Source organism: Helicoverpa zea, chromosome 31, assembly GCF_022581195.2.
Source record: "Helicoverpa zea isolate HzStark_Cry1AcR chromosome 31, ilHelZeax1.1, whole genome shotgun sequence".
NCBI classification, from domain to species: Eukaryota; Metazoa; Arthropoda; class Insecta; order Lepidoptera; family Noctuidae; genus Helicoverpa; species Helicoverpa zea.
Genome location: NC_061482.1, coordinates 7,147,783 through 7,168,374, shown reverse-complemented (window position 1 = coordinate 7,168,374; position 20,592 = coordinate 7,147,783). Strand labels below are relative to the sequence as shown.

At 36.9% G+C, this 20,592-nt stretch overlaps 1 protein-coding gene across 1 annotated transcript in view; it reads left to right on the top strand.

Annotated features, from left to right (window-relative positions):
- Positions 1-20,592, top strand: part of LOC124645333 (proton-coupled amino acid transporter-like protein CG1139) — a 37,670-nt gene that overhangs the window by 13,287 nt on the left and 3,791 nt on the right. The window contains exons 2-3 of the mRNA XM_047185135.1: positions 17,065-17,144; positions 18,849-18,983. Coding sequence (XP_047041091.1) covers positions 17,065-17,144; positions 18,849-18,983 — 215 coding nt within the window. The remainder of the gene's footprint in view (positions 1-17,064; positions 17,145-18,848; positions 18,984-20,592) is intronic.

Genomic DNA, 20,592 nt, shown 5'->3' with positions numbered 1-20,592 from the left:
ATCCATCTGCGGTCACCTTAAAAACAATTATATGCCGTTTTGCTGAAGCTCCTACCGATAACACTTTGCTTTAAGTGTCTCTATCGTATGAGAAAAGTACTGAATAGATTAATAGTTTGTTTAAAATATGTATAATGGTGATAAGCGCTCATTCCTTACCTGTAGCATACATCTAATATATATTATGAGAAGAGGTCTGTGTCGTGCAGTTAGACACTTAAAGCTAATGAAGGTTTACAGTTTTTTTTTTTTTTTTTTTATTAAGTAGGATATCTAAAAATATGTATCAATCAAATTAGGAACCTTCAAAAAAGGCAAATGCTTAACAACTTGTTTTTATAAACGCGTCAAGTATTACCGCCTAAGGTAACCCAGCGATGACTCATGAATCTAGCATTTATCTTAAAAATATAGTGGACTTGTTAGTGTTTGCTCGGGGGCTTTCCCGATACCGCAGTAGCTGGGTAAAGGTATTTACCAGTGACCTCGTGAACCTCTCTCGCTGGTGTCTAATGACACTTGTCTTGCTTTAACAATTTATTACTTAATACCCACATTCCTTAGGTAGTATGTTTTGATTTTGTAAAAAAAAATACCCAAGGTATTTTATTAATCGACTTCTCAATTTGAATGTTCTTAGGTACGTTTTCGAAGCCTAATATTTTGTTTTATTTAAATACGTTGTATTTGCAAGATAGTGTATGTCCTTGCCAAGCGAACGTTAAACGCATGACTTTCTAACGCTTGAAACATAGGTGTACACTATTATTGTTGCAGGCACTTATTTCGCGATGTAATACCTAATCATATGCATTGCAATCAAAACTTGCCTTTTTGTTCTAGTTGATATCTTCACTACAAGATTTTAATAGTCTTCCTAACAGTATGTTCCCGCACACTGGAGACTAAACAGTCGGCCGACAGTTATCAATTTTTTGTAAAGAAAATCTTGATTCTCGTCAACGTTCCTTGTAATGTTCTTAATATCATTAATCCTCACACTGACTTATGATCCTAAACAAACTCTACCGGCTTAAAGTTTGCCGTGTGCCCTTCAATCATGGAACATGGCTTTGGGTCGGAAACAATTTTTTGCAAATAAAGTTTAAAACATAAACCGGTTTGGCGATTCAGTACTCCGAATTTTCGTAGAAATTATCATTAAACTTGTTTACCTATCAAATGCAATCTCTACGTTGTCACTTCAGGAAGTTACCAACATCTATTTTGGTATCTTTGATCATAGGCCGAAGAATTAGCGGAACGAAGACTGTATGAATTCTAAAATTGGAATAGATCAAATACTAATAATGACAGTCTGCAAGTTTGGCAATTGCGCGACTATGCAGTTGGCGCCATCTTTCAATAATGAAATCATGAAATGCTTTTCATCTCACAATGTGTCTCAAAGTCGTGAATGCTATGCCATAATGTTTACGCATTTTATTTACTTGTAAATAAATAATATTTACTTGTAAATAAATGGGTCATACCTGTACTTCCCGATTTACCATATTGGTGATTGACGAGTTTCGCATTCCGCATCTATGACGGTCTATTACTGGTCACATGGCTGTACCTGTTCAACTCAAATGGTTCTATGGCGACCTCTGTGATACCACCCACACTGCACTCACCAACACGGTGGGTATGGACAAATCCCCACAAAAAAAAGTTTGAAACAGCCCTTTGTACAGCTGTGAACAATTTAGGCAGTGACACTGCAAATGAAAACCACATTTTGTTATTTTCCGCGGGGCATAGACCATTAAGGCAAGATTTTTCTCAGGCAAGTAGTTTTATAAATCGAATAAATGCAGTGTGCAATTTGTGCATCGTCCTTGTACTGGTTTAACTCCGTGTAGTGGCTGATCTAATCAATGTTGGGATCTGGTCACCGGGCCTGGCGCGCCGGGATGCCTCGTTTAGTGTAGGCGAGTGTTGACTGGCGCTCTCCGCAATTACTGGCAAGACGGCCTTGCGACCGCTTTACTTCAATATCTTACACTACATCTTACTGGCTAGCTGTATTCCGGTGAAAATATGCGGATACTGGTCCCCTTTTTTTAGGTTTTCTGGTCTTTTTTCTGGCTAGCTAGATTAATTAAACGCAAAAAGAAAGTCAAATGTATAATTAAGTGCCGTACTTAGTGCATGGAATGAGGTTAGCAATAAAATTCACGTAAACGTTGTTTAACTCTATCTAATCGTTGCCTTTCAAAATGGCAAACGCTTTGGGTGGGTACTGTACAAAACCTTTGTCGTCGTAGAATTAACTAATTAAGTGGTTTGTTATTTTTAGTACCTCAAGTAGGTATCCAAAATTAAGTCAAATATGCATTTTATTGTTCAACAATATCAATATTGTAAGAATATGTAACCCCTCAAATAAAAATGGATCCGTTCTACTATATTATCCATTATAAAAAAAAACGTGACGTAAAATTAGATTTCAGCTCAGTTTAAAAAATAATTTACGCGTGAACGGCACTATAAAATCGGCTCCTATAAACCGTTGATTGATTCTAGACAGTTCTACGTGAAATCTATCATATTATGCTCATTATTGCTTCCGCGATTTTGACGCTATGACTGTAATTACGATATCAATAAATACTGATGCGTTCCTGTAGGTAGATAATATAACATTTCAGTTTTATTATCTGGATTCAGTTAATGATATTATGAAATTTAATAAGAAAATACCTACCTACCTACCTACCTAGAGTTTACTTACTTGATTAATTATTATTAGAGTTTGTTATATCTACTTACCTGCATCTTACTAAATGCTGCCTAGCTGCCTAGGATACATTATGACTATGACTCTTCAAATTCGATACCGTCTGTTGTCTATTTGTGTGCAGTCCAAAAAAATAACTTTTCATCTTTGCACTCCATCCACATTTTCATATCGACTGCAAGCAAGCAATACCTCCTATCTGACATTTTTGTTTCAAAAAACCAAAAAACTTGTATCTACCATAAACTACCTTTAGATTCAAAATAAAAACAAAAAACTTCATTAATCAATACTATGCTTAGAAAAAGAAAACTTGGATTTTCAGTATCTCATTATACCTTCCTCGGAATAAGGATTTTATTAAGTTTTATTGTTCCCCTTTAAAATCCACCCGGAGTCAGATAGGAGGTATTACTTGCTTGCAGTCGATATGTCATTTTACTGCTGTACACATAACGGTCTGGTTGGTAAATATTCACAAGTGGCAATTTTAGTATTCTTTTTACACATTGGATAAGTTCGAAATGCGAATATGTCATTATCAACCATAATATCCATTGTCGAATTTACTGAACTAAAAATGTTTAGAGGTCCCTTTTTATAGATGATATTATTATAATAGCGCTGACCAACGTGACATTCGCGTGATGAGGTTTCCACATAAGCGGGGAACCAAGAGTTGATACTAATGATCAGGGTTTTCCTAAGTGAGGTACCTGTATGTAGATATCACCGCATCTACTTGCAATAAACCTTCTATGTCAATTGATAAACCTTTTAATGCCCTTAATGTAAAACGCTTATAAAGCGATTTGTATATCAATTAGTTTTACTTCAATCGGGAGATTGAACTCGATAAATAGTGAGCGTTAGCATTAAAGTAAAGAACCAATTCAAATAGAACATTAATCTCACACAAATACGTATAGTAGTGTATAAAGTAATACCTCAGTAAATCTACATACTTTCGATCGCTCCCAATCCCAAGGACTGCGATTACGATACGTCGCGGCGTATAGGTCGCAGTGGGGCGGCCCAGGCGGCGCGCGCGCAGCGAGACCGGTCGGCGCGGGAGACCGGTATGCCTGGGAATTTTCCATGCTTTCCTCGCCGCCTCGCTGAGCCTTCAACATGTAGACTGATTGCATCTCTGTCGATCACCGCCGCCAATCAACTGCATGGAAAGAGGCCTGCAATTACATCGATAAGGAAATTCGGGCTTATTTTTTATACAGCTAACGGTTTCTGTAATGCTCTCCCAGATTTGTAACTTACATAAAACTTCAGTTTGAAATACAAAATAAATGAAACTCGATTTTTCGTCAGATGAGCTTTTCACGTCTTTTCACAAGCAAAGTGAAACTCGAAACGATGGTGCCCTTGAAAGTGTCCCATCCGTTACCAAACTTAAACATTCACAAAATAACTGAAGCTGAAAAAATGTCGCTTCTGCAATGTACGTATTGTTGGCAACCTTGCAGTGATACTTTTAGAAAAGTTCACAATTCTTCCAAAACTGAATGGGCAGAGTAGTGTTATCGCGTGCCAAGCCGTCGCGCCAGGCGCCCGCTACTTGGCACGCCATGTCATACGGAACACAGCGGCCGCTCGAACGATTTAGCATGTGAAGTTCAAGGCCAACAGCGAAACGTTGCGTGATGAGTCAGGACTTAGCGTTGCACCGCGGTGCAGCAGCATAACATCGTACAAGCACTCATATCTATGATTGATGAAATCTTGGTGGTCGTCGGCAATCCTCTCGCAAATAAACTGAAAAATGCACATTCTTCGCAAAAATTCTGGCACCGGCTCCAAGGGCACAGAATTAGAAAATAAATCATTGTTTTCGCACCGCCTTCTCGAACCGGACAAATGTGAAAGCTTCTGGAACTCATTAAATCTATTTGTCAGCTGCGCTTCGACACTTCCACTTGTTGTGGCTACCTTTTATGTTGATCAAAACGTTTAATGCATTTGTATGACCGAAATTGGGGCAACCACATATTCTTCTATAAGTTCAATGGGATATATAATATAATCGATTAAAAGTATATCACTGATAAACAAACTATAATAATAATTTCACTTACTTTTACAGGAAAGTTTTACTAATAGAGTCCCGGTTTTATTCGTACAGAACCCTAAAATACTAATGATCTTTCTAATGAAAATTATGGTTCAATTAATTTTCTTTGCACGTTACCTATATTATATTAATGAGTTGGCACTCGTTTGACACAGGGCACATTTAAGTATAGTATGGTGTAAAGACCAGAGTTTGATCCAAGTTTCAGTAAATACAACGCAAAAAGAAGTTAAAAGTTTTTACCAGGGTCAAAGAAAACTTAAACCTCCCTTCTATAAACAGTTGTTTAGATTTTGGCGGACGCTTACTTTTTTACTGTTAGTTGGCCACATACTAAAATACCTAGCCATCATTATTTTGTTAAAATTAAAACACTACCTACACATATGCATGTCATATTTATTTTAAGTCATGCGCAATTATACAGTATCAAATTAAGATGACATTTACGCATCTTACGAAGAAAAATATCAAAATATTTTATGTGATTGTCGTTTAGCTACAAGAACATTTTTTTTTTCTGTTAAGTAAAATTTAAGCTAATACCTATGTAGTTCTAACGGCCGTTTATAATAATCTGTCCTAAACTGAAAGCTCTAAGGGTTTCTAACTTGTAACTTAGTTGTTGCTTGTAACTTAGTTCTAGGTCTACTCATTATGACAATTACTTGCCGTCACGCTCATCCTAATTATTTAATAATTAAGTATACCTTCCTAGAAACATTTCATTACATGTTTGTGGTAACTCTACTTTCTGATGAACTATAAACCGTAATCTACTACCACATGTAAATATGTATATGCGGACCATGAGACTGCAGAGCCTATTAAACAAAAATAAATATTTTATATCACGGATATTGGATAATGTAACATTCTATCATTTTCAAAGCAATATGCATATTTATACCTAGATAGAGACTTACCTGGGATATCATATGAAATAAACTGAAAATCATAAAATCATCACGCACGGCCAGGAATTGAAATTTACAAGAATTCGAGACGTGCACTACAGTTTTCGGTAATGTCAACTTTATTTATACTACACTAGGTATTTCGCAGTCTAATATTTCATGATCAAATAAAATGGTGTGCTTGTAATTTAATGTATGTTTAGTTGGACTGCTGCCCCGCTATCACAACGTGGAACACAGAAAATTCATAGCATGCCCTTGGAAATTATTAGCTCATACAGCATTCCTGCGCACCCTTTACTAGAGTTGACAGAACGTTCAAGGATTCTATATAATTCGTCTGCTCGTCTTTCTTGATGAATGACTCATCATTCTCACCGTTTCTTATCAGATCCGAAGCCCAGTTTCAATATTTCAGTGATCATACAAATGATGCCTGTACTTTCTAGCTGAGCTTCCATCGTTTGTACAACACGTGCTAATTCTGAAACACGTGCGCTTTTGATAATCAATTACCGTCGCCGTGATCACACGATGCCGCGGCCGGCAAGCGTGGGCTATGTCAGTGTCACGAATTATAAACCCTGGAATAAACTTCCACTTCTAAGTAGGTCCATCTGAAGTATTTAATACAGTTGATGTAGGTAAGCAAGATTGTAGACGTTTGACGTTAGAAATATTAATTCATAATGGGTACTTTTCTCAAACGCCTCACATTTAGCTGCAATGTTTTCATAACTATATTGTAAATACTTGCAATAAGTGTTTAATAAAAGGAGAAAAGAAGTCAGATAATTATCCGAAAGTCCCGAGAGATTTTGAAAACAATTTGTTCAGAAATCTGAATTTCTTGGGTCTCGGCTCTAAGCGCTCGGTGCAACGCATTTTTTAACTTGGGAAAGGCACACTCACGTAGGTACAACGCCATCTGCAACTTTTTTGGGAACTATTTTTATTTGTATGCTCAAAAAGAAAATCTCCCATTGCAAATAAACTTACAGTCACATAAATCCTTCAATACATGTAAGCCATTAAATAGTAAGGATAACTACATACTTATAAGATAAATGTTGAATAAGTAGATAATATTATGTTAATAAGTACAACATGGACACGTTTAGATCAATATTCATGAGCAAACAGTGGTTTTACATATTATTATTTTGTGTATTGTGGCTACGCATATATTTACTACCTACCAGTAGACGCTGGCTGTACTTGAGAGGATATAGATTTTTTTAGAACAAGATGTAGAGGGTCCCTCTGTTCTGATTAGTTAGCAAAATGTGTACGTTACTCAATAACATGGAACTATCTGAATCGGCAACTGGCTGTTGGACTGTGCAATAAACCGCGAACACAGCTGCCCTATCAAAGCCGTGCCATGTTTTATTAGCCGGACTAATTAAAAGACCCTCGATTGTGCTGTGGTAGTTTTCAGTCTAATATAGACCGTGAGTATTACCAGCTACCGCTCACGGTCCACCGCGGTTTCATCCACGCCCCAGGGGATTCACTTTCTGCAACTGCGTAAAAACTAGCTCATATCCTTTATCAGACCTTGGACCATCTGTGTAGTTACCTAATTTAATTTAATTTAATTATTATAAATCAGTTCTAAAGATATAGCGCGAAAGCCCAAAAAGAGTAAATATCGAAAGCTGGCCTTTTTGGCCTGCCCGAATTTGGATCCAAATTACGAATTGCCTTACTATAAACGTGCAACTCCTTTTTGTACCTTCGTCGATGGTGCTAAACAGCTAATAGTGCTGTCTTACTGCTTTTGCTGAATATGAGTGTGACGAACATAGTCTCGCAGCATATTTGTATCAGGTAAACATTGGAGTACATACTTCATTTATTTTTATTTTATGTACCTATATCCTCTAACCACTAAGTACCTAAAGTTTACGGCAAACGTACTATTATGATGCATGTATTAAAAAAAAGTCAAAACATTATCCTGGTCATTCACCCAAAATTCAAAGACAACAATTCAAACAAATTCGAAACGCAAACATTTTTTATAAAGTCGAATGCATGTTTAACCCAATCTCTGCAAGCGTTTTGGGTGGAACTTGCAAAAATATGGCAATCGTCTGACAAACCGGCCTTGTATCCAAAAACCTGTTATGGAAATTTCTTTTTCGCAAGTCAGCAGCACGGGTTAAGTAGCGGTAATTAAGGCGACGTGGGCTCTCGGTGCGCAGGCGCGTCCGGGCACAGGCAGCGCGGCATTAAACGATTGCAATGAAATCGCCGCGTACGCAACGGGCTATTCTGCTTCAATTTATTTTTACCAATACATGTCGGGACCTACAAGTTCCTCTTTGAATTTAAACACTATATATTAAGTATATATATTCCTTTGGTTATGCCAACCTTAATTATTTATGACAATAGACATTACCTAAAAGATTTAACTAGCCTTGAGTTTTTCTCCTAAAATACAGGTTACTGTGGCATTTCTCATATTTTTACTAAGGGTCGTAAGAATATTGGACAACTATATGTATAGTTACTTGTATTGCTTCTATTGGATTGAGCATAAATAATGCTAATTATGTGTTTTTCACTCAGCATCACTGATTTGTCTGACAGCCGTACACAACAGACGTGGACAGACGTAGACCAGTTATAAAATGAACGACCTTGTATCAAAATAACAAAAAGTATTTGCAAAGACATTGACAATAGACCTTTTAATGTTGTAGATTAACATTCAAATAAATAACAACATATTTTCGAGATTTCCCTATTATTTCTGTAAGTATGTTGACTCTATCATCATGTCTAATTTTTTATAACACATTCACATTAAAATTGTTTTTTCTGTAAGACGTAACATTTTAACATAAACTTCGGAATAGCACTTCTTTAAAAAAAATACTCGTTGTTACCCACTCCCCTCTATCTATAATTTTTCAATGGTTCATACCATGTGACATTCGAACCTTTTCAACATTTTATTTGTTTAGTTTTACTAGCAACCTACTTTATCGAGGTCAATATAATAAATACAACATTTTGTGTATTGCGGAATTACGCGCATGTAATAATTCCTCACTCTCGGTGAAATCCGGTTGTATCTGGTTTGATCGACGAACCACTGAGGGCCGGTGTACGAAACGTATAAGAGGGCTACCACCTATCTCTTCAAAATAAACTAGTTTTGGAATTATATTTTATCCAGCCCAGTTTACTAACAATATACATCCAATAAGGAAAAATACCTAGCAGTTCATCATAATCACTATGATCCCTACTAATATTATAAATGCGAAAGTAACTCTGTCTGTCTGTTACGCTTTCACGTCTAAACCACTAAACTGATTTCAATAAATTATACAGAGATAGAGTGGACCTTGAGAAAGAACATAGGATAGTTTTTATCCCGGACTTTTGAAGAATTCTCTTGGAAATGCGATATAACCGAACTCGACGCGAGCGAAGCCGCGGGCGGAAGCTAGTTACAATGTGAAGAAAACCATTGATAAAGTCACTTAAAATAAGTTGAACAGAACTTGGAAGAGATTTCAAAGTGAGACGGCATTTTTTTATGTCAGCATTTTTTTGGTGGGATTATGCAGACACTTGAGAAAGGTCCTATGGGCGAAAAATAAGTATGACTGCCGCTGTAAAAGTAATCTAGGTGACTGCTGCTGACGATGAGCTATTTTATATTTTTCGTTTCAAACCAAATGTCGACGTAATGATCCCTCAGTTCAGGTATAGATGGCAGGATCAGTAAACTATTGACGCAGGCAAAAGTTCTTAAAATATTTTTTATGTAGCGGCGCACATTCGGGTAAAGATAAATTATTTATTTTTGGTATTAAGTACATCAACTTTTTTATAGCAAAAACTTATTTGCTTTTTACGTTTTTTGTAGACTGGCTCAATAACCGCAAGCATATACATATATTACTTATATCTTTGCGATTACTGTCAAATGAAAATGTACCTTGTGCTTGAGAGTTTATAATGAGTTTTAATTGCACACTTTTTCGGTGGCCGAAGCAAAAAGTAATTACCACTGTAATAAAACGTACATTCAAATATTTGTTCAGTCTTTCGCAGTTGGTGGATCTTTCCGCAAAGTGTTCACATACATAAAGCATATTTCTGTTAAAATGCCACCAAATATTTAAAACGTGACAAACAGATTACTTACCTACATCATAGTTCGTACAGAATAGATCCGTTTCATGTTTAAAAACAAAGTAGGTACAGTCTACATCTCTTTTATTCCTATTTTCGTTTTTTTATTCCTACTTTCGCAGGTATGCTGGAAGAGATTTCTTTGGAAATAAGCATTTTCTTTGAACATTCTTTCTTTTCTGTTGTTTTTCTTTATTGCATACAAAAATTCGTTAATAAATAAGTAATGTTTTTCAGGTACCTAATTAATAACTGTTAGTCCTGAAACTCACTCGCAACGCCACGTTTTACGCATTTAACGTTACACGTTGTAAAAAGTGTATCGTATTACATATTGTATGGCATGCAGGGGTAAAATAAAACTGCACGATATTGCAAACCAGATACCTGTTTTTTTATTTAATGTTTGTTATCATTTAAGTACTTAAATGTGTAGCAAGTAATTAATTAAGATAATTAATTCTTATATGAACCTAGACACATGAGAAAGGCTTTGCTCAATCGATGCGTGACGCTTAGTTGAGTAAGTAGGTATAGTTATCGGCACGGATATTGAGCCCTGACCTTCACCTGCGCAGAAGCGATTTATTGGTTTATTGCCTTATGTGTACAGTGCACAAAGCAATCCCCACTCTTCCGCCGAGAGCTCAATATCCGTGCCGGTAACTATAGTAGGTACTGCGGTTGCGGGTAGGATTTGACTGCACTACCTGCCTGTTCCAGCGAACACGCCTGAATGTCTTTCATAAATGTACTGGACAATAATAATAGGAGTAACATACATAGAAATCGAGCATTGTGATAATGTGAAACCTATTTTTAGGGATCTGAACCTAAAGAAAAAGAGATCAAATAATTCGTTGACATATACTGTTCGTTAAGTAAAAACTTCTAGAATTAGTCTTGTTAATTGTACCATGTGGAGGTGCAGAGCACCAATCACCCAACTTATGGAATGGAAGCGTCTGTGATGTCCAAGTTCTCGACGGTGTTCCCAAAGCGCAACGAATTGTAGTTGTTGAACTTCTTGGAGGGGTACCTGTAAAATTTGCCGAAGTTGGGCTCGGCGTACTTGACGAACTTTTTCCATTCCTGTTCTTCCTTCGCCCAGGATTCATCGCTAACGCAGAAGAATATTTTGCGCATCCACGACGGTACGAAGGAGTCCATATAGAAGAAACGCTTCTTCCACACCTTGTGCGTGGACACGTAGTGATTGTCCCCGCCGCCCAGCCATTCAGGTATGCTGTGGAGAACACGCACGGTTAGCTCTAGGGGCTGAAAGGGTCGCAAAGCAAAGGTGAACAGGCAGAGTAGCGGCACCTACAGGCTGAGATGGCGCAGCGCCCAGCGGTACATGTTGGTGTAGTAGTGCGCGCGGCAGAGGTGGAACTGCGGGTGCCCGTCGTGCGCGTCTTCCAGGTAGCTCGCGAGCGCTGCCACCGTCATCCCCGCCTGGTAGCTCTCGATCAGCACCACGTACCCGTTGTGGATGTTCGCCCACGTGGGCTTGTGGGCCGGACCCGTCTCACCCTCTGAAACACACAAGATACCAATAAAATGAGTGCACTGGTACCGGGGCATAGCGTGGAACAGGATTCACGCTCAGGTGACCGATAAATCGTCGCTATCAATTGAATTATCAAGTGAGCCTTCCTGGCAAAATAATTATTCATTTTTTTAAATGCCACTATAGTTCGGCCATTCAGAGAATGCGTTCCTGACACGTCGCGATTGAACTGACGACGTAACTTTGCAATGGCGTTGCAGTTACGATAAAAATATTTTTGCTGGTTGTTTACCGTTTTAACAATTGAGGAGCATTAAAACAACATTATTATATCAATAATCAATGAATGTAGTTACGTCGTCAGTTCAATCGCGACGTGTCAGGAACGCATTCTCTGAATGGCCGAACTATAGAACTGAACTCTTTTTCATGTGATTGGAAACAAACAACTTACTCATGGGTGCGGCGAGATCCAACCCAACGCGCGGCTTCCAGAAGAACGTCCCCGGCACCGCCGCCTGCAATAGATTTACAGCATCTATAGTGTTGACGGAATCACAATGTCAACTAAATACAAAGATTTGAAATAGCCCATATTGTATATATGTGCAAGGAATGGTCCTGAGATCGATGCACAGCAAACGACGGCGCACCTGGGCGAGGGGCGCGACGCATAACGCGAGAACGACGAGCGCGGCTGACATGCTGACAGAGAATGGCGCCTGCCGTCCACCAGAGCGTCGTCACAGCCCTCGTCTCCCAGGGAATGTTTGAATGGCCGGAGACACCCGACACCGTAAGATGCCTCACCTCACATCTTGGCATGTCTAAGTAATCGCTGACTTGTAGTTTTCTGAGAAGTCATGTAGTTGGTTCACATTTCAAAACAGACTTAAGGTCTTGGCTCACTTACCCGCTGACTGCTCACATCCGACGTACATATTATAATACAAATATAATCTTTAAAAATTGTATTAATTACTAGATAGACAGCTCGCTGTCCGAAGGTTTTGGGCCACTGAGTATTTGATGCCTCACTCATCACACGTTGACGAGTCAATCCGCAGACCGACAGCGGTCTCTTAGTCGCTTCGTAGCCTTTCTCAAATAAATATCTGCCAAGCAAATCATGTGGGTAGCTGGATGCCATTGCTTGGACGTCGCAGCGTGCTTATTGCTGGGTACGCACGTTTCATACTTGAATTGCTTGGTTATAAAAAAAGGAACAGTTAAATATATAAGTTTGGCTTTACCTATCATCTCGAAGATGGCTAAGCCGATTGAGATTATTTTATTTTTTTGGATAAAAGGTTTACTATCAAATTGACATACGATACTGAGGGTGCGTCTACATGGTGCATGTAGCTGGAGCAAGTAAACATGCGCAAGTGACAAGTGACGATTGCACGCGGGTGGGTATTTTGTTTTGGTACATGCGCTTGATAGGACGCTGGACCCGCATTTCTTTAAAATGCAATGTACTTCAACATGCGCAAGCTACTTGTATCGTATAGATGCACCCTGAGGATGTGGGAATCTCGTGACGAGAGCACGAACAATTGAGTCATCTGCATAGCCACAGGAAGATGGTCATTACTGGTCGTCTGCATTAGACACCGAGACGACATGACCTACACTTTAGTTTTGCTATATAAATGATAATGATTATCAACTAGTTGAATGGGTTCGCATTATAATATCGATTAAAGCTGCATTGAAATTCTATCGGAAGAATTGTCCAACTCCTTTCTATCGGATTTAGAATCACGCAATAGTTATTTGTTATACAAGAGTGCAAAGTTGCTTTTTAACCGCGGGCTCAATATTGATAACCGAGCAAGCGAAGGATTCTAAAATTGAAACACGAGCGTAGCGAGTGTTTCAATAATTAGAATCCTGAGCGATAGCGAGGGAATCAAAAGAGCACAAGGTGAAAAATCTTTGCACTCGAGTGCAACACGTAACTTTTCATCCCACCTCATCGAGGAAATTACTAAATGCAAAAAAACAAAATGGCGCGCACATACGAGTGTCAAATTAAAAAGATGTACCTATTAAAGTTAACATATTTGAAAACTCACTTTAAAAATGAAACGACGTTAAAAATCTGTGTAAAAACAATAATAAAAATACTTAATTAATTGAATAATTATTTTAAGCAGTATTTTATTTATTTAATATGTATTTGTTTGAAAAGTCTTATCAAGATTGTCACAAATGGAGTATTGCACACGATGTTCTAAATTCAAATCACTTTGCCGCTCTAGAGGATAAAAACGACTTTTGCGCTCAGATATCAAAAGGTAAAACTACTCTTTCCGAGATAGTGGGATGAAAATTATTTTGGCAATAATCAAGTAGGTACTGTAATGAAAGATCAATCATATTACTATACATTTACACAAAAAAAAAAACATATTAATAGAGGTACGAGAATTGTACTGTCACGACCTAAAGTGCTGATAGGTGTCAATTCTTGAAACTGTAGTAAACTTGTGTTATTCCGCAGGTGATGAGGCCCAATAATGTAAATAAATACTTAACGACCATACTTAAAAGTTGAACCTTCTGAATGTATTTTTAAACGTGCTAAGTGGTACGTGGTGGCACCTACTACTTACGTATTTGCAATTCCAATATATACGTTGATAAACAAATTCCAAAATATAGGAAAATATCTCCATTTGCTTAGGTATAAGTTCGCGGAAAATCTACAAAAATAAAGGTGCAGGAAACATGATGAATCGATACCTACCTACTTACGTGTTTTTCAATGTTATGTGTGAATGAACTGCAATGATGAATAGATTTATAATTGTTACGTTAAGTTAAGACTGACTGATGTAAATGACTGAAACATTTCTTGTCTTCAGTATAGACTTGAGACCGTCTCACAGGTCATTTGATTTTAAACAGGGGCACAGCAAGCCCCATTCGATAGCATTTGTACACATTTTCACAAATATTCATAATCTAGTTAAATCTAAACAAATATATATATTTACATATTTACAACGAAAATTAAAGATCTATCATGACGCTTCTCGTTACCAAACGGCTGGCTATTACCTCGGACAAAGGATCAGCATGGCGATCCAAAGAGGTAATGCTGCCAGCCTCTTGGGTACGCTCCGGGATGGGAATGAATTTTTTTCATGCTTTTTAGTTTCAGTTTTTTTTTTGTTTTACTATGATAGTTTTTATATTTGTTCTAAACTTAAAATAATATTAAATGGTGGCGCTATTGTAACGATGCCGGACATTGACGTGTGACCTACAGAAGTATTGATATTTGTACGGCATCTAGAGTCATTGGCATTACCAAGCGGATCATGTAGGTGGTTAGCGGTAATGTATTGAAATCGACACATGCTGTTATCCATCCGATATCTCTGTCCTTTTGCGAGTGCTCCGAGACGTTTTTGGATATGAAATTACATAAAATAGCATTAATTTTCATACTTTACTTACCTAAATTATTTTTTTCTAATATTATTATGAAGTCTATCAAATCTAGCAAGTTTACGAACATTTAGAAGCAAATGCGACTCAACTGCTTATTTCATTTAATGACATACATTTATTGCACTCGCACATGCAAAGTTGGCATTTTATGACGGAATTATTATTCTACAAGATTTATTATGAACATTAAGTTTTATTAGTGCTTGCAAGTTTTTTGTAAGTAGTCAATCGTTTGAATATCTTATATTATTATGATTTAATGATGAAATAAGATCAATATACTGAGTTAGATACCGACCACCCTGTGGCAGTTTGTAGAGGTAAGTTCGTGACGAATTTTATTCGTTTTTATTAGTGTCAGTACAAGGAAATAATAGTAACCTATGATTTTATGTTGTACTTAATACATTTACAATTTTCGTTAGCCAAACACGCGGATTAGTAAATAGACTAAAACAGTTTTTTTAGAAAATAGAGTTCTTACCCCCTTACTTATAAAATCTCTAATCACCTTCTAAGCAACATTTTAACTAATCACTACTTAAAGTCTTAAGTAATGATTAAATGTTAGTTAAGACATGATTAAGCAACGTTTATAAGGAAGAATTTTCTTAAACTGCCCTTAAGTATTACTTATTTTTAATTCACGTTTATGAGTGATTAGCGAAACATTAGACAGAATACGATTTTTCCTAGAAAAGTAAGTGAACATAAAACCACGATCTTTTTATCTATATACTAATATAATAAAGCAGAAGAGTTTGTTTGTTTGAACGCGCTAATATCAGGAACTGGTCCGATTCGAAAAATTATTTCAGTGATAGTTAGCCCATTTATAGAAGAAGGCTACTTCTTATCCGGGTTCGTGCAGAGGTTCCCACGGGATGCAGGTGAAACCGCTGGCAGAAACTAATTACAGAATATAGGGACATACAATCAGCATTCAACACCGCATTCATTTATGTATCAGTGTCCGGTATTACTAGACGGCAACTCCTGACATCGGTCCTCTGGATCGCGTTGGGCATCTGAGCCACTGGGCGACATCCAACAACTGACATTGTTGTTCATGACTTCTTGTTTGTAAATAAGGGTGACTGTATTGTAGACGAATAGCTAAATATAGTACATATCTACTTGGTTTTAACTAGATTCAGACTTTAGTACTGTTCGCATTGACAGCCTACGAAAGTGATGATGAAAAGTTGAGAACTTAGCAATGTTGGGTTGGTTATGTTTCCAAAATCCGAGGAATAAAAATAACTTTTTAAAGTATGAATTTAGTTGGGTACAGCACTTAGTAAACTGAGTGTTAAAAAAATATACCCCTTTCTTTATAAGTTGCTGCAGGTATCTACCTATTCATTAAATGGAAAACAGTAAGTGGCCGTTAATGGGTTCAGGTTTTTTGGAGGAAATTGTGAAATACCAGACGGGGAAAATCAAAAATTCTCATTGTTAACAGTCACAGATATAGTAACCAAAAAATATTTAGAATGATGTGTTACGTACTGAGAACAATCAATTAAATTACCGATAAAACCCATTACTCAACTTTTCCTTGAAAAGTCCCCAAAATAGTACATTTAAAAAGTATTTCAACTGAAATCAAGAAATAATTTGGCACCGTAACTTATAAATTAATCATGTTTATAAATGTTTGCATTTACAAATAAGTTACTCATCCTATAAATATTCCACTGCACAATAGGACTGATGAGTTATAATTATAAATAATACTTAGTTTAAGAAGTACCGTACCGAAATATTCCATTTCGGACCGCATCCTAGGAAAACCGGAAAAAATAATTACATTTATGTACCTACCAAATATTAATTGTAATGATATTGTAACCAGGACTAGAATAGTCCTCATTATAAACATGTACATCATAAGTCGTGTGCCCGATGCTCTACCGAATAAACTGCGTGGGCGCAGCTCTTATAATAAACACATTCTGAGCCAATATTAGTGAGATATCACAGATTTGGCTGTCTTCAGACTTCCTAATGAAATGTGCGACTTTTCCTACAAATGTATCGAAGTGCTTGATTACGTACCTGAGAGGTTAATTTTACCTAATCTTCAGGTTTAAAAACATAATAATGTTTTGATAAAATGAAACAGGTAAAACCATGGTACATGGAGTGTGTATTATTAAATCTTGTTCTTTAATTTCAGGAGGCAGAAGAATGGGCTCGGCGGCAGAGCGGACCTATGGTCAACCCGTCGTTCGAGCCGGACGACTTTCTTCCCCAGAGGTACTTAACTACTTATTTGTTACTAGCTTCCGCCAGCGGCTTCGCCCGCGTGCTATGTTGATAAAAAGTAGCCTATATGTTAATCCAGGGTATCACCTATCTACATACCAAATTTCAATCAAATCGGTCCAGCAGTTTTTGCGTGATTGAATAACAAACATGCATCCATACCACCATACATTCTCACAAACTTTCACATTTATAATATAAGTAAGAAGTAGGATAGGATATAAGTAGGATACTCAAATCGCCAATGAGTAAAATAAATGCGGACATATAATTTTCTCATAAGACCCTGCATAAGGATGTGATAATAACTAAGTATAACGATTTAAATCCCTTAATATTTTAATATTATGAATTAGTTCTTATGATTCCTTGAAAGTCTTCTATTACTCAGAACTAAAATTGAATGCCTAATTATAACTAGTAGGTATCCGTTTTATTTGCCGTCAACTTTAAGGTCGACTTTTTATTGAACTTTTCCACTTTGGCCATGACTAGGTATACCTACATATTCGCAGATAATTAGAAGTAAACAAACAAGTTGTAGAAGTCGAGATCTGAATTGAGTAGGCTCATTGACGTCAACCCTTAATTACTACATTGTGACAATTCCTAACAATATGTACTTACATACGTGAGGTCAGGTATTAAATATATGTTTGTGCATGCTTCGTGGCACAGGTTAAATTAGTTGTATTTATTGATTAGAACACATAAATAGTTGTACTCGGATAAAATAGAGGAACCTGTTGTAGGTAGATCAGTTTTTTCGTTGAGATTTGAAATGTAATTCAGAAACATTACAATACTATGGCAGCATACTTAGCACAAAAGCTTTTTTGCTTAGGAAACCCGAAAAGCCTACCATATAGCATAAGCATACCATAACTATGCTAACAATCGATTAGAATGTAATTGGAGCAACACTGAAAATGCCAAGTAAATAGTAAGTGTGAAGAGTATTTCATGATGTGATGAGTGAAAAACTTTCCACAGGTTTAATCAACCTTCAATACATTAGAATTAGTTTTTGTTAGTGTTATAACAACTGCATGCAAGTATTGCAACGTTAATGCGAAATCACACCACAAGTAGGTTTCAGACCTTATGGTAGTTTAGCCAATCGATATTTTAAAGGTCAGATTTATTTGTGTTGTACTAGTTCAACACTTGAAGGCAAGTGTGGATTATGTTCACTACCCGTTAGTGGTTAGATCAATTACGCGCGATCATTATATTGCTGCAGTTCTGAAAAATGGTTCTTAAACAATAAACGAAGAAATTGTAAATCAATAAAGTAACATCGGTCTCCTAGCAATGTATAACTGGAGGGGCGATGGAGGGGTACGTGCACAAAACCTTTAGCTTAACAAATATATTTACAATGATCAAATTTCCTGTGGTAGGTTTATTTACAATATTTCTGTTAAGATTTAGTAGCTTTTGCGAGTGTTAACAAAAGTGTGCCAATCAATAACGTTCATATTTCCAGTTATTGTTGCGAAATTTCTCGTAGCTGTGTGCGAATTAAAATGGTTAATCGGGTTACCAGTTCAGTGTTCTCCATGATTTTTTTCTTATACCTACTTATGTGTTTAGTGATAGAAATTAAAGTGTCGGTACTAGTGGTTTAGTACTAAGTTCTAAGTACCTACATAACTTCGAAGACCTGTGTTCTTAAACCTGTGATTTTTGCAGCCTATCACCGGTAAAGGATGAGAAGAAGAGGCCGGGAGACAAGAGCATCTTCCTCGTTAACATGAAGGAGAAGAATATCCCTGAGGTGGAGGAGTATGAACCTTATGACAACAGAGTCGTGGATCACCCCACCACGTAAGTCAATCTCAATTATTATTTACGTAACATAAGCTGCCTACTACCTAAGTGTAGGGTGAGAACTAAGCATCTGTGTTTGTGTATTTGTGTACCTAGCTATTAGAAGCTACCCAAGTACATAATTAGGTACCTACGTAGACGTTAATTTAAGTAGGAGTCAACTAGTTCATGTTGGAATGGGGGCGGCAAGGGTGACTTTACGAAAATTCACTTAGGTACTCAAATTCGTAGGTTTTGATCAAAGTCGAGGGTAAGATTATTATCGCACACGGTAGTGGTGAAACCATTCGTTGATTGTACTTACCGGTACGTAACTTGCCTCGTCTAATTACTGTTTTCTTTATTTCCTGCATTCAATTGACTAGATACATATAATTAATTTTAGATATATTTTTTTGATTAGTTAAAACCTATTTTACCTACGTATATAGGCACGGATGTATATAATTTAGTAGTTCGTATAAATATGTATTTCACTTCCAAATGTGATTTCTATTACATATCATATCAAATAAGCATCAAATAACAAACCAATCCACTGCGACTTTTAGACCGAAACTTTATTGTCTTGACTTAGTTTCAACTTTCATTTAACAACAAAGTAGCTGACTTCGAAGTTCACGTGTTTCTTATTTATTATTAATGAGTCTCGTGGAGCACGATTGTGTGCCAATCTGCCAATAAAAAAAATAACATGCGCACGCGCCGCATGGTGAACCTATCGACATGTTAGTTATCCTGACCGTTATTATTAATTGAGAAAAACACGACATCACATTATCTGGACTGTCGGATACCTAGATGATATGCTCAAGTAGCAAAAGCTACGTCATCCACCTATGTACTCGGTTAAACACTTAGGTAAACGTCCTGAGGGATCTACTTATTAAAAAGTGTATACAACGGCTTAATTTACTGATGAGATTGAGGACGAGTACAATCTCAGTTAACTACCTAAACCGTTTAATTCTGAAAGAAGATTCAACAAACAATATTAAATTCAAACCTATGTCAATAAAGTTTATGCCGTATTTCGACGATATAATTTAATTTCTATCTAAGTACAACTTTTTCCTCAATAAAATTGACCTAAACCACATTGGGTCATGAATGCAAAATTGGACTTCCGCGTCCACAATTTCCTACACTTGCTTCCTTCTGTAACTTCATGACAAATGGCAACAAGGATTTTTCCTTATATATTGGTAACATTTAAGTCATGCGATGGCAATATATTATGTATGACTGGAATGCAGATAAGATTGTTATGCATTGATGTTGACCGTCTAACCGCAACCAGTCTGCCGCCGTACAAGACTGACTCGCTTCCTTGAGAACTCGGTCACATTATAAGTCCAAAGGCAAAATCCTCACCTACCTAGATGTAGTAGGTAATGTACGCAGTACAGTATAGTAATCCATTGCTAGACATGATAAACCATGCGTTTGGAATTAAGTTGACACTGGACCACGCCGTTAATTTTTGTATTTTATGTTTGTCTTTCTACCCACTTCTTGTTTTGTTTTATTTCTTATTGTGTATCTTTATGATGTCTTGTCGTTTGTCTGAATAAATGTTTTATCTATCTATCTATCATATATACAC